Raw genomic sequence first — 15,742 nt, forward strand, 5'->3', positions numbered from 1 at the left:
GGAAGGTTATATCGGCCACTTATCTGCAGCTTTGCCACGTCTGTCTCCAGAGTCTTGACGCCAATTGTGCTGCATGTATCAGGCATTGAGACCACCCTACTGCCATTGGCTGGCACTGCTCAGGATATGAAACACCTTTCAGTCGCCTAAGGCAAGTGTTCGCTGGCAGATCTCAATTAGTAGTGCAGTTGTGACCACACTGTCGGGTGAGCCAGTAAAGGCTGTGTCGCCAGGTGTGTGAGACAGTCATTTGCTCGCACAAGGGCACATGGCTCCACTTAGAAAAACTTCTCAGGTAAGACATGAACAATTTTCCTTGGGCTCATGAGCAAGGGTGAAAAATATATGTGCTGCTGCTTTCCCTTCAATGTAAAGGACCAGCAAAGCCATATTCAGGTTCCAAGGAAGTGCATGCAATTGTAGCATCAATTGAGTTTCTGTATTAAACATGTACAAAAAACCCCAGACTTATTTCACTCTTGCATTTATGCTTGTCATTGTTTTTTCTGCACTGCAAGCACACTTCCCCCTGATAAATCATGGTTTGTTTTCTCCTGCGTTGTCTTTCACGTGCCTTCTGTTTCCTTCCTGTGTCCTCATCCCTTGTAGTCACTACATCCCCAGCTGTAGACATTTCTTTTTCTTTATCTTGCTGGTATCTTAACCTAAATCTCTCTCTCTCCCTCCCTGTATATAGAGGGAACTTCCTAGCTCTTCTGATAAATAGAGATCCCAGCCCCTGGCTAGAGATCTCATGCTACTTCTGTCTAGTCCTGTATCTCTTCTCTAGCCCTGACTGTAGTTAGAAAGAGATCTTTCTATCTTTGTATACTGCCGATAGACCTCTCTCTCTCTTGCCCACTGCACCTTGCATTTAATAGAATAAATGGAAGACAGGAGGGAAGTGTTTGCCCAAATAGGAACTAGAGTCAGGGACACCTTTCTACAGTAGTAGCCATCTGTCTGAGCCATACATTTCCCCAGCTTGTGCTTTTCTTCCTGGCCCCATGCATCTCTTGTTCTTGGTTTCCCAGAGGCCCAGCTTCAACCAGGAGGGCTGGAAAGAAGGCTGCTTAATACCTCATCGGTGGCCTGATGAATTGTGCTAGGAAATCAGAGAGATGCAGGGATCAAATCTCCCCTTGGTGAGATGGCCTAGAACCTGGGACTCCTGCTTCTTGAAGGTAAGTCAGATTGCAAACTGCAGTTGACTTTTCAGGCAGGTCAAGTGAAATGAGGCTGAACCCACCATGCAGTTACATGGATTTTGTACAGTGGGACCCAGTGTAACAATGCCAGGATAGGGTGTTTATTACAAAGTCTTTCCACTAAGTGGCAGGCATCAGGTAATAGCCTATTTGCAAGGCTAGCTCCTTCCTCCAGTGTCACTTAGATTTACCCCCAGATTTTGCCATTATTGATTCTACACCAGAATCACGTGTACGCGGTGTGCGCACGTTGCTAACACTGATGTAAATAGATTGCGTGGCTGAGCCCTTCTTCAGTCCTGCCATTTGGAAGGGCGATTGCTAGCTTGAATCTAGCCACGCAGGCGATAGCAGTGAGGACAAACCAGCCTGGGACCCCAGGTACTTACGTGCGTGTCTGAAGCCTGCACGCTGAATTTTTACCGCACCATCAGCAAAGCCTCCCTGGGCTTCAGTCTTACCTCCCAACTGATGTCTTCGACTGAGACATCAATCCTCGCTCTGCAGGATGGGATTAGTACCCCCAACCCCTTTCACTGTGAAACCCCTACAATAAAGTCTTAGGAACGGACATGCAATGGCTCTGGCAAAGGTGGCCTTGCAGTTCTGGTAGAGCCAGATAAACCTGAGGCAACCTGCTGTCCCATAGCATTGCTTAAATACTGTCCTTTGCCCTTAGTCACATGTGGTCATTTTTACTTAAGGGGGACCTGAGGATAAAATTAGTGCTTAAAAACTGTCTTATCAGGACAACTTTTTTTTTTGCTTCCCTTCCCCTTTCTCCCCTGCCACCAGCTTGAATTTAAAGAGCTGGGTATGTTGTCTTTGGTAGTACATTTTTGTGGGCAAGGAGACCTATTAAAAGCAGATGCTCACTGCACGGTGGCCTGTTGCGTTTCGCACGGCATTTCATGCCTTTTGCATTCTAGCAGGCTGCAAAATGTCACTTTCTTTTAATGGTTCCCACTGTACCCAGCTGCCTGGAAGATCTGGCACCCAAAGGTAAAACTGTAGATACATGCAGATCTACCCTGGCCTGCAACTCAGGCACATGACCAGGCTGCCCCCAGGAAGGAGCACTGGTAATCCTGCAAACCAGTGACTGCAGCTCCCCTTTGATTAAGCCTGTTCGATACAAAAGGCATCGGCGTTTCCTAATATCATACAAAGCTGCTTTGCCTTTGTCTGCCAGGGAAGGGACGTGAACTTACGTGCCATGAAGGTGGTCATCTTGGTGAGCTCTCACTCTTGTGCCCATTGTTGCAGCTAGTCACAGTAGGAAAAAACCCCAGTAGAGTAGGCACGTGCCTCTCTGCTTCCAGCATCCGTGAAGAGCGTGGCCAAGCTACGGTAAGAACAGAGGGGAAGAGGGGCAAACAGGAGTGCGGTGGGTCCGCTCGGTCCGAAAGCACCGCCCTGACCACGCTGGTAATGAAGCGGACGCCACCAGTCTGTTCAAAACAGTTTATTTTATTTTTTGTCAGACAAACACATTGATTTCTGGACCACAGTAGAGGATGGAAACCTTTCACAAACTTATTTATTTGAAAATACAAATATAAAATTATACTTTCCACATCTGTGATGTGAGAGACCCCCATCCACATAGTATTTTACAACAGGGCTTTAGAAAGCCATACACAGAGACCTGAAAGATGCTTGATATATATAGATACATATATATGTATATATATAAAAAAAAAGGTCACTACCAAAGTTCTCATCAGTTCATACTAAAGTATAAAAGGAAGGGCTAGGCCTGCCACTCTTTAGGTACATTTATGACCACCTGAAATGCTTAGACTCGCATTCGATTACTGATGGAATTCAGACATATAATGAATTATATTTGCTACCCACTATAGTCCTAATGACACACAGAGATCCCACACGTGGTGTTGGAGTATGTACAGAATACAGCATTATAGCATGGGTGACTCCAGCTTTTGGTCAAAGCCTTTTCGCTTTGATTTTACACTGATCTGAAATGAAATTCTGTCAAGACAATACATTCCGATTGTTTGGTAACTTGCAGACAGATCACTTAAGATTTACTTATTTCAACGACTTATTTCGCTTTTTGGTAAATTTTATTACAGTATTAAAGTATTGCTTAGTTACAGAATCTCCTCATGTAGTGTCCGCACACAGAAATGGGTTTGAATTCGATTCTGTACTTATGAAACTCTACAGTGTATGTACGCAGACCACAGAATCTGCCAGTGTGTCTTCAATGCACTCTGTCTCCCAAACTTACACCAACCTCCAGTTTCTGTTTCAACCATTTTGCGTCTTAAAAAAACACACAAAAATAAAAACAAAAAAACAAAACGAGAAAAAAAAAATCCAAAAAAGTTCCACTCGAGAAACATTTCCACAGCATACGATAGCTACGAGTTAGTGTTTGTAAACAGTTTCATATGCAATATCATATATAACCATGGCTGACCTTCAGTAAGAATGTAGTAAACTATATTGCTTTATTATTGATTATGTTGCACTGAATGAATGGCAAAATGAAACAGAAAGGGATCTGTGGCTTAAGTCACTAGCCCTCATTCACACTAAAGATCAAAATAGCATTATAGGTTTTATAGCTGGGAGGGAAGGGGGAAAAAAAAATCTGAACACCTTTCAGGTCATTATTACCAACAATTACCCAATGATTTAACTAGTCTAGCAAGATGTGTAACATTCACCAGCTGTATACTGCTGTACAATGAAAAAAAAATTACAGCAACAGAGCCATGCTACCTTAAAGTCCAAGCTACAAATTCAAATTAAAATGAACGTTATGAAGTATAAAACCAAAACAAAACCAAAAAAAAAAAAAAAAAGGACAGATCGGTCTTCATTTTAATCAAGCCAATCACTAATCAAATTTGTTTTGGAGGGGGAGTTGGGGAAAGAGGGTCATTACACTCCTGATTATCCTGGATACGGCACTTCCTTCCAAAAGTGCCACGGGGATGATGGATATAAGCAGGCCCGTTGCATCAACAGAGTCACCCAAAGCTACCAGGTGCACGTGGCATAGCCACGTGCCGTTATGGGCCTGCCTCCACGTTAAGTGATGGACCTTTGAATCATAGACAATGAGGGTTGGAAGGGACCTCAGGAGGTCACATCTAGTCCAGCCCCCTGCTCAAAGCAGGACCAGCCCCAACTACATCATCCCAGCCAAGGCTTTGTCTAGCTGGGATGATCCAGTTGGGGGTGGTCCCACTTTATGGAGCTCCACATTAAACGAGACACAGCTGGAGGTATTTTGCTTTTGTTGCCCGTTTGCACAACTAGGCAGGGATTTCGTTCCAGTAAGTCCAGAGGAGGGGTCGGTCATCGGTCGGGGAGGGGTTTATCACTGTTCTAAACGGGGGGATTTTGAAACAAAAGGGCGAGACCCGTTGTCGCGATGCTTGACTAAAATAAAGATGTAGCTGCATCCTTTGTGCTAAAAAAGGAATTTACAAATCAAATCAAATCCTTTGAGATGGACTTCTAGATGAGTGGGGGACTAAAGTGAACCTTAGTCTAGGTAGCCACATCAAAAACATATCAGGTTCCACAATATTTGTGCTATGGGCCACTGGGACTTTTCAAAAGGTATATAAACATCTAAAACATATTCACACAGATTATCAATTTCTTCTGAGCATTCTTAAAAAAATATTTTTTTTTCTCTTAGTAAAATCATTTTAATATACCATGCCTCCCTCTTTTAAAAAATAAATTAAAAAAATCCAGTTTTGCATATCTAGCGTTAGCATTTAAGGTAGTATGGCACACCCCCTCTTTAAAGTCAAGGGTGGGGATCTACAAAATGCCTTAAGAGTTTGCCAGCATTTTTAACATTGTGAGACCTTTGGTTAGTTGAAACCACATCAGATCAGCAAAAAATAAAATTAAATTAAAAATTAAAAAAGAGGAAAAAAAAAAAAACAAAGAAAGAAACAAAAGGAAAAACTGCCCAAAAATCATTAGCATTTTTTTTTCTTAAATAAGAGAAAGTTCTATCCTTACTGGTCCTAAATCTGAATAACTACATCTAAATTTTTAACCTTAATTACGATATACCTACCAATATGTACTAGAAGAGGAAGAGAAAGAGAGAGAAAGAGGAGAGGGGGAACTTCACTACACTAGCATCAGGACAGCACTCTTACAAGATAGCCATTTTATACACTATTAACATACAACAATGATCAACAAAGAATATTCTGTGAGGTGATAGGGAATGGAGAGGAAAAACAAATGGTAGTACAGTACGTCATCAACATTGACAAAATATTAATAAAAAATTCCCTGACTTATACATTGACTCGCAGGGAATTTGGTTTGCTGTTTGTGTGTGTGTTTTTTTTTTAATTTTTATTTTTTAAAGAATTGTTTTATTTTTATTTTTTATTATTACTTGATCAAGTCTCAATATTTAAAAAGCGTCCAGCATTTTGCTTAAACCTGGTTGTTCTGAAATAAGAAAAAAAAAAAAAAAACCAAACCCAAAACCTAAAATATTACACAAAAAAGCATGTTTTTAAAAACAAGAAAAACAAGGTGTTTTCCTTTCCGTTAGCAGTATGGTGCCTGGTTTTTGTTTTTTGTGTTTTTTTTGTTAAAGATGCCTTGCTCTACCTTGTCTATTGAACGTCTACATTAGTCTACTTGTTAGTAAAATTTACAAAAATAAGAGTGCAGCAGCTCTTTTTAACAAATGTCGCATTCAGTGTCTTATACTGGCTGTACCTAAAGTACCAAATTTATAAACGTAACAATTTAAAAAAATATTAATAAAACTTGTCAATATTACGTTAAAAAAAGAAGAAATATATCCACACTACAGTATGTTCTTAATGCCACCTACCATGTTGTACTTCTATTTTGCTGTTGCAGGCCTATTTACCAATATTAAAAAAATTAAATTAAAAAATATCCTTCATAAGTTTCCTCCCCCAACAGAGGACCATATATATAACAGCCAAATATTAAACATGTGCAAATAGGAAACTGTCAGTTTTCGCCCCACCAGTCACAGTGCAATGATGTTTTATACTTTTTTTTATTTTTTTTTTTAATTCTGTTTACATCTACAATAAATTAAAATCTTCTGTCACTTCTAGGGTGATACTTGTAGCACTGAGGTATTCCCAAAAAAAAAAAAAGGTTGCTTTCCTAATTCGTTAATATAGAAAATAATGGATAAAAAGGTAATAATGCAAAGCTTTAAAACCGCTCTCCCTACAGCACGTGAAATGAGGAAGAGAAACCTCTTCTCTGTCAAGCTTTGTAGGACATATCGAGCAGCTGAAATGACTGGACAGCAAGTTGATCTAATTTAAAACAACAACTAAAAAAGGTGTGCTTCGAACGTTAAATACGTTAAATAGTAAAATTGTAGCTTCTTTTTCAGTCTTGGGAAAAAGCAGTTGTTAAATTAAAAAATATAACTAGACTGTTAATTTTTAAGCTGTGCACATATGACTAGTTAATATGCTGGTATGACGCTAGTACAGTTAGAAGGTCTAACACACCTACAGAGCAAGCTAAACAGTGTTAATCTAACTCTTATGGGCCAGCTCTGGCAGTTGATCTAGAAGTTTAAAACTTAATTTTTATTTTTTTTTCCATTCAGTAGAGAAACTGCCTAAGACCGACTCCATCACAAAAATAGTTTGTATTTCTCTTTCTTAATAGTTTATATGTAGTTAATGGAATTGTATTTACAGTCATTTTTTTTTTTTTTTCAGGATTCACAAGTTCAAAAAACCTTATATCACCTCTTTCAACAAAAAAAAGCACTTATAGAAAAAAGGACACGCAAAACTTTTGGAGTCCTTACCTTATTGCCGAAAATAGATAGAATTAGGTTAACAGAGACATCACAAATGAAAAGACCTGCTACGCCACTACACTCTCAGCTCCCAGACAACACAAACGAGAGACTTGACTTCAGCCCACCTGCTGCACTTGCTCTACCTACAATTCAGTGTGCGCTAAAATTCCACCTGAAGAGTTTTTACAGTTTCAGAATTGGTACCAAAAGACTGAGAATCACGTTATCGTCTCAGCATCCTTTAAGCAACAACTACATAAAACAAAAGGGAAGGAAAAAAAAAATCAAAAGGAGGGAAAACAAAAAGAAAACCCTTAATATAAACAGTTAGTTATAGTATGGTTAGGCTTTTTACTAGATACACAAAGAATAGATCTACGTGACTACGAGACTATGTCAAAATGCTATGAAAACAAAACGTGATTCAAATCGATTTAAAAGGGGGGGGGGGGGAGGAGGGAAGGGGGGGAGAAAACCCATCCAGAAAATAAAACAAAAGAGAAATGGATTATATATACATGTTTTAAAAGCTGTTTGTATAGTACAGCAGATTCATGAGATGATGAGAGATTTTTAAACAACCTAAGTCCGTAGAGTGCCACCTCCAGTTTGTGTATGTTATTGGTGATGATGTAGTGCTCAAAGTCTGATGATATCACCTAAACATGGGACCATTCAGAAACTTCGCCCTGTCTTGCCTGGACATCCAGATATACTCTAGAAAGGATAAAGAGAACACACAGAACAGAGAAAAAGAAAAATCAGCACAACCGGATGTGAAGGAAATGCAAACATCCCTCAATCTAGTGGATTTCTTTACGGTGTCTATTGTCCACCTCCCTATATCATTACAACGATACCGTCTACTGAGCTCAGGGGCCTTCCTGTGCAGGCCTTTATCTGCTGCTTAGAGCCGCGCTACTGGGCTGGATTAACCCGTTAGTGGGGACCTAGGCAAACAAACTCATGGGCTCCCAGCTGAAGATGACATTTTTATATTACTTTTTTTCGCTCAATAATGATAAGATGTAAAATAAGCACAACTGGGCCCCTTCTTCACTTAAGGTCCTAGGCATGTGCCTAGTTTACCGATGCATTAATCCGGCCCCGCTGCTCTGGTGCAGTCGACCCCGCTTGCCATGAACTGACACGTGATGAACACGAGCAAAGGGGATGCTGAAGTGTTTCGATCCTGTTGAAGCCGGTGCTCTACCCAAGCACCACCCAGGATCGGGGGTCGCTATTAGCACAAGGTGCAATTCCACTGAAATACAAAAAAGGACTGAAATAGCCAAACCAGGACTTATTTAGAGTGTGTAAATTAAAGAGGATACTGGCAAACTGCATGGAGTCAAGGGTCAACCTGTCAGCCATGGAAGAAAAATAAATGACTGCTAGGAGAAGCGAACTGAAATTTGGTTTTTCTATTTGGGCCAGAATCTGCTTTAAATGCGATCGAGAGTGACGTAGACTGACTCCAGAATTAAAAGACCTCGGATACCTTTCCAAAGGTCAAACAAATGCTAAGATAAGCCCCACTAGTTTTAAGTCCCTTTGCCAAGCCAGGGATGTGCATGGGCTTTTAAAGTTAACGTGCTCATGCTGTTTGGGAGCACTAAAAGGACGAGATTTGTGGAAAGAACAGAAAAAAAAGCTCCTCTGTGCGTCAACGGCACTGCGCAGTGACAAGGCTGTGCCAACTGCATAGTGTGAAACCTGCTGAATTACTTGAAAAATAGTAACAACTTTTAACAGGTGCATCGCAACGGTAGCCATGACTTTTAGAACTGGATGCAGACCCCCTGCGTCTCCCATCCTTCAAACACTTAGGCATGTGCTTCATTTTATGCGCAGTCGTGATCCAATTGACTTCAATGGGACTCTTCATCTATGTAAGTGTTGGCAAGGATTGAGACATAGGTGTGTAATTACCATTTAAACTTCATTGTAGAAAACAATGGCTTTCAAAAACCCCCACCAACCCTGCAGCGGAGTCATATTCCAGCCGGCAGGGGCTGAGAGAGATCCTGGCAGAGCAGAAAGCTTGCCTATTGACAGCACGCAGAAAAGCCGGGCCCTTCGCTCGAGCTCCACTGCTGACAATTTGAAATAATGTAATTTTTAAGGACTAAGCTTGAATGCTGTCGTATCCCATCTCAGTATCAAGAGGAGAGCCTGGCTTTGCAGAAAGTACAGCGCACCGAGAAAACAGCCGTCTTAGCACACCCGCTGTAGCAGGAGCAATTGGGGCTGCATACAGGTGGAAAAGGAAGCCACAGTGCAAAGAGCAAAGAGATGCTCCGAGGAGGCGCTGTCACAATAAACGTGTCAAACTCCACTGTCCTTGAGAAACTAATCATAGGGATCATTCTCTCGCCTAGCAATCTGCTTCTATTAGTAATGAGCAATGTTAGGAGCAATTCCTGGTTTTAAGGCATTAATGGTTGCAGTTTTAACACTGGCCAGTAAACAGTGGTTACAATTTGATGTGTGGTGGTGAGTTTAAAATGATTGCACTATATTAATCTTGTTAAAACTGCCTTTCTTCAGCATTATTAGTTCAAAATTACAGTGTTCTGTTAAAATCCCCAACATGCTTTGTGCCGCAGCTTGTCTTTATGACGGGTGTGGACACAGTAATTGTGAAGGAGTCTACACCTGCTCCTTGCAGACATCCCATTACGTACCAATAACTAGGATTAAGAACAAGAGCGCTTGCACGTTTTACCCTCTCTCTAGGACACTGGACCAAATTAGTGCAGGGAACACACTTCAAGCTTTATCTGAAACTCACATTTATGCTACGGTGCAGGAGAGAGACCACCTTTTCTTGCCGTATTTTAAAGGAAACTGATTATCGTTATAGTGCTACCCAATCAAGGGGATCTTTTCACTAAATACAACAATCAGAAATTCCCGTTGCTTAGAATCAATGGGGTTTTAAGGACAGGCCTGACCCTACTTTGCTCCCCTCCCCACATATATGCATCCCCTCTTGCGCACCAACATATTTTTAAACACGTATATACCTCCCTCCACAAATACAGTAAGGTTCCCACCCTCTCTGTCCTTACAAGTTTACTTTCATGGATTTATTTGGAATTTATAACCGGGGAGATCGATCAGATGCATTCCTAGCAAAGGATCAATAGAAATAAAATTTGACATTTACAGCATATTGGTCTATATGGAGAATACACGATACAGGTAAACCCGAGTGGTTTCATGGGCACAACTTCTCTTTTTTGTATCGACTAACTTTTTAATCTACACTATTCGTAGCGTAAGAATATTTTGTTTGCAAAGATGAATATGCCAAAAGGCCAATTTTTTAAAACATTTAATTAACTTGAGCTCAGTTAAAAGGGTAGGAAACTGGCAGCGCTCCAAAGATGCATTACTAGGGTAATATCTTTAATTTAATTTGCTTTAGGTTTATTTTTTTCTAATCTTGATAATTGCTCTATGGTTACTAGTTACAATGTTATCTTTTAGCCGTAACATTTGGTACAGCACTTAATTATAAATGATGTTTTTCTTTGCAATACAACAAGGTGTTCACCTATTTTTAGAAAACTGCATTCACAGCAAATCCATAATCCTCACAGAAATGCCGTTGACTGACACGTTTTCATTTCCTCAAAGGATTTTGGGAATCATTATCACTTATTCCACGGGGGTTTTAAGAGTCAGAATGACTGTTTTAAGCTTTGTAAACCGAAAGGTCCTACTTTCTGGGGAGGTTCTAACTTCTGGTTATCTTCCAGTTTCCAACCCACGAGACTGATTTGGAGTAAATCAATCACAAAAAGGAATGATTAAAGGCCAAGGAAAGAAGAAAATGAATATAAAAAGAAAAAAATCGATTACTTAATTAAAAAGTAAATATAAGGGAAACGATAGTTCAGCACAAAATACTGTAATACCTCAAAGTGAGATGGCAACCAACCATGTGTAACGTTTCAATGGTATCCATTTGTAAAAGCCGTTGCAATCAAGGGTCCCTAAAATTGTACAATTGTTAAGGTCATCAGTGCTCTATACATGGGAACAGATTATTATTTTTGGCAAGAAATTATCAAAAGGACTTGAAAGACTGTGTTGCCAGCATGAATATGTATTAAAGAACTCCGTTCTGTGGTCGCTAATGGTTTGACGTGTTAAACTCTCACGTTACCTGTCCAAGACTGTAATTTTCTTGTTCCCCCTCTTACAAAAATAAAGTTTGATTTTTCTTTTTTTTTTTTTTAAATCAGGAGTTAGTCAATGGACAATGTTAAAAAAAATCAGCTACAAAAAGGCTGCCACGTTCTTGGTAAGGTTATTGGGGCAGAGGAGGAATTTGGAGGCAGTCAAATCAGCATGTCGGATACACAATATTTTTTCAAAGAAACACTAGTGCAGACAAAGCCAGATGCCAAATGTGGGGGTGGAGTGCTGGAAATCAGGAGATTGCAGAGGTCAGAGCGCCTGAGTTTCAAGAACAAACAGGTCTTTTTCTGTAGGCGAAAAATGGAAATGAGGGGTGTTGTAAATGGTGATAGATGGCACTTTAAATTGATGTCGCTCTAAGCAGAATAATAATATTCCACATTTCATAGTACAACTGATCCAAAGGGATTTCCAAGTTACTTAAGTGACCTTATGATGGGAATGGAACCGAACAAGAATTTCAAAATACCAGGGCCCAACCAGAAAGGTTTTCTTTAAACATCAGAACAAAAAAAGCAATAAAATGTACGTAATCTCAGGAACTTTGTCTGCACTGGGTCTCTCCTCCGAGCAGTCTGCCTGAGTCCTTAATATTCCTCTCAGGTTCTGAAAGTACCTCTACCTTTGACATTTTTCATTTTTAAGAGGAAATATCAAACAATTCAAAAGAGCTCTCATTGTTTTTGCATCAAAAAAAAGACCCAAACCCCAATCCAAAAACCAACAACACTTTTAGGTGGCTGGCTCCCTGTCTCAAAGACTCACAGCCAGTAAGCAGCTTCAGACACGTTCATGCTAACACACACAGCTAAAACAATCCAATCTGAAAAACAGCATGCAGTTGTGTTAAAGCCAATTTCCATCGCCCATATTAGTTAGATTACAGAACCACACAGCATTAAAGACATATTTTCCATTGACTTGAGAAATAATTATTAGGGACTTACTTGTAACCTGCAAATTTCAAGAAGCATTAGCAATGAACTAACATGTTTGCGGTTATCAGTGCGCGGAGTTAACTTCCCTTCCTCAGGGCCGTACTGAGACCCCAAATCCCACCGAACACTTGCGGCACTCTGTGTCAATGGGGCTACCCACATGCTTGCGTTAATACAACTACTGGTGTGCTTTAGGTTAGGAGCACGTGTGTTTGTAGGATCGGACTCTCATAGAGAATAAGCAGAAAGGTCATTTTTCCTTAAGATGGGTGCGTTATTTGCAGTTTGGTGCATTGGTCTAAAGTGGTCGTTCTATGGACACAGAGCGATTTTAACATTACCGGAAACTTTTAAATGCCTAAGGTAAATAGGTAGGTGTGTGGGTGAATAGCTAGATAGATAGATAGATAGCTAGATAGATAGATGCTTGAATCCATAAGGGAGGAGCAGAGGTCATACACACGTTTTCAATTCCAAATATAATTCGAGTGACAGGGCAGCAGAGTGTGCAATTCTGAAACAAGTCTATTAGTTAAATTCAGCAGGTTCTAGAGAATAGTATCACTAAACGGCAAAAGGCTAAGTGAGCAATGCACCGCACGATTCATTTGTAAGAGAAAAAAACCCAACAACAACCCTCAAAAATATTCCTGAGATAAATTCAAAAGACTAAAGCGGAGAAAGGGAAGAAACGGTTACTTACAGCGATTCCATGGCCGAAGCCAGAGCCTGGCTGAGGGCTGGCAGCACTTATGTAATTACCAACACCGGAGTCCTGACTGGCTGTACCGTAGAGGTCTGCGACCGGACCTGGGCTGTTAGCCCCTGGGAATCCTCCTGGCCGGGCTGGATTGGAGCCTGCCGGGGAAGCGGGTGCGCCAAAATTCGGTTGAGCACTGTAGCTATTCAAGACTGGTGTGCAGAGAATAAAGCTGGGTATGAGGCCGGAAGCCGAGCATGCACAGTTATTACAAAGCCAAACACTAGAATAAACAGCCTAGGCCCAACTTCTAACACTTAACCAAGGCCATGCGATAGGAGAGCAAGTACTGAATAATAGTCAGCCCATACTACTAAGAAGCTTGGAGCTCCAAAAATATATATATAAATATATATAGAAACAATCATTCAACACACTACTGCAACCAGAGACTGTAGGAGCTCATTTTCACCAAATTATCACAAAATATATAGATATTTTTCAACATCTGATTTGATGCTCATGCAGTAGTAACAAGTTTTCTAGATCTGGGCACGTCGAGACAGCATTCACATCCCATGCAAACTACAAAGGAACTAGTTTTAGACTACACATTGTGTTAATATTGATATTAAAATGTTGACAGCAAACAAAGCAAATCATGTCTAGTAAAATCGATTTTGGATCCATTCGATACTTTAGAAAAACCTGCCCTTTTACTTATAAGCTACGTAAGGTTTTCAACACTTGATTTTTGTGTGTGTGGGTGTGGGGGGGGGGGGGGGGGGGGTTTAACATGGTATGGAATGGAACATTTTGGAGGGTTTTTTAATTTTTTTTTATGACTACTACTACAAAGGAGATTTTTTTTTTCTTCATTTAGATCTCAGAGAGCAGAGAGCTACCTCTACCTCCAGGACTGCACTTGGGACATCACCACAATAAATGATAAAGAAAGATCAAAACCAAATAAATAAATAAATAAATAAATCCTGTAGGATCGTTACACTCACCTCCTTAAGTGGAAGTAAAAGGAAATTTAACGTTGGTTTGGTGTGTTTTGGGTTTGTTTGGTTTTTTTTGAGACGGAAAAACAATGTAAATAATAAATGATGTTAGAGGAGAAATTTCGATCTTAAAGCATGTTAGATGATCAGGTCTTTGGCATTTCTTGTAATTGCTCCCGAATGTAAAATTTATGAGTAAAAGGCCTCAATGCAAAAAAGAAAGGTTAGCAGGCTAGGAAGATTCAAATGGAAATGGTTTGCTGTGAGTTGGAAAGCTAACTTATGTCACTTGTGAGGCCCTTACAGAAGTGCACAGAGAGTTTGCACCGTCAGGCCCAACCCTCAACATCCCCTCGAAGCACAAGGTAGCACGTATACATGTACTGCGACCTGCTCGGCGTTGGTGTTACGGTCCTTCACTTATTCAGGCTTAAGAATAAAGAAAGGATAAAAACAGCAGAAGAAATGTCGTCTGGCACGACTTATTACTTTTTTTTCCTGCCTACGACAGATAGGGAAGTTTGTGGCTTTAATCAAGATCAACTCCAAAGAGGTGGGAATTTCTATTCCTGATCTACACCGCCAGTGGAACAGATCGGTTCAACCTCGTAACTAACGGCACGGGCTGCCCTATCAAGTTAGACACAGACAGAAAGTCAAATTAAATGCTGCGAAGTCATGCCCAACCTTTCATTACCTCTTAATTATTAGTATAAAGTAGCTATTAGAGACAGCCCCAAGCTGCACAGCTTTGTATTTCCCCCATTGCTCCAGGCTGGGTGGGTGGAAACGGGGTTGGGGGTTTTGGCCTGTCCCGTGGCTGAGCCTCCGGCAAATGTTCAGGAGTAAAGGAAGTGCGGCAACTGCATTTAAGATCTTTGCATTGAACACAGTGGGTTTTTAGAACGGACTCCAATTAAAAATAAAAACCGTTTACACCAAAATTTGATGCCGCTTTCGCGGCCAGTGGCCAATGTGGCATTCAGCATTGCCTCAGGTGTCTTAAGTCTGTCAAGACGTGCTTGTTCAGGATCTCTGGTGCCACCCAGAAGCCCCCACTGCGTTGCATCACTGAGGGTGAAATACGTCTCAAGTGGATGAATTAGCCGGCAGAAATCCAAATGGCGACCGACTGCTTGGCCACGACACTACTTTTTTCACAAGAAATGGTGCAACGTGGCTCTCAACTGGTAAAAGGGGAAAGTAAGTAGATCATCTAGGCGAGCAAGTTAAAAAGAAATAAGGGGAGAGAGAGTAAACAGATTATTTGGAGTGCGCTGGCAAACAAAGCACCATTTTTAATATCCAGGATTAAATGTCAAGATAACTCTTGGCCTTCTCACTCGCAAAGAAAAATACCCAGCTGAGATATTCCAAAGCCCTTTCTTATCTCGCTCTTCCACGCTCGTTTTTTCTCCCAGTTCAAGCAAATGGACAGAGGTTTTACTGACTAGTCGTACAAAAAACCTAGCTCGCCCATCTCAACAAATCCCCGGGCCTCAAACAGGTCACAGAAGGGAAGGGAGCCACTGCAAATTTACTGGGCGCCCAATTGACAACGATGTGGAGAGGGCATTTGGTAAGGAGGACAGACACACACGGTCCTTACAGGAAAACATGCCAGAAGGCAGCTGGAAACAGCGCCCGGGACTGAAGAACAAAGGAGCCCCCAAAGTCCTGCCGTCACCCGGAAGTCACGAGCTGCGGCTAACGAGCCCCCATAATAAACAGCGCCAGGGCTTTGAGAGAGCTCTCAGACTTGTGCATCCACGACACGGAGAAGGCCGGAGCGCCACTTCTTTCGTTGCGGTGCGTGCGTAGGGGAAGCGAGGGATGGCGAAGTGTAC

The 15,742-nt window shown here is 41.0% G+C and overlaps 1 protein-coding gene and 1 long non-coding RNA gene across 23 annotated transcripts in view; one reads left to right on the forward strand and one right to left on the reverse strand.

The window, feature by feature from the left end:
• Positions 1-2,643: 2,643 nt before the first annotated feature.
• LOC112551153 lies at positions 2,644-7,506 on the forward strand. Its single transcript, XR_003095345.1, has 2 exons — positions 2,644-6,561; positions 6,953-7,506. It is a non-coding gene; the product is annotated as an uncharacterized LOC112551153 (long non-coding RNA).
• The window catches only part of MSI2 (musashi RNA binding protein 2), a 339,949-nt gene continuing 330,761 nt past the window's right edge, over positions 6,555-15,742 (reverse strand). For 3 of the 22 annotated variants that reach the window (XM_014522719.2, XM_006016080.3, XM_025210390.1), the window contains 3 exons: positions 12,892-13,100; positions 10,965-11,042; positions 6,555-7,755 (listed from right to left, as the gene is read on the reverse strand). In XM_014522719.2, the coding sequence (XP_014378205.1) occupies positions 11,001-11,042; positions 12,892-13,100 (251 nt within the window). In that variant the 3' untranslated portion in view covers positions 6,555-7,755; positions 10,965-11,000. Of the gene's footprint in view, positions 7,756-10,964; positions 11,043-12,891; positions 13,101-15,742 lie in introns of those variants that run through there. The other 19 variants (XM_025210413.1, XM_025210408.1, XM_014522729.2 and 16 more) reach the window with 15 other exon arrangements.

The sequence above is a fragment of the Alligator sinensis genome, unplaced genomic scaffold (assembly GCF_000455745.1).
Source record: "Alligator sinensis unplaced genomic scaffold, ASM45574v1 scaffold118_1, whole genome shotgun sequence".
Lineage (NCBI taxonomy): Eukaryota > Metazoa > Chordata > Crocodylia > Alligatoridae > Alligator > Alligator sinensis.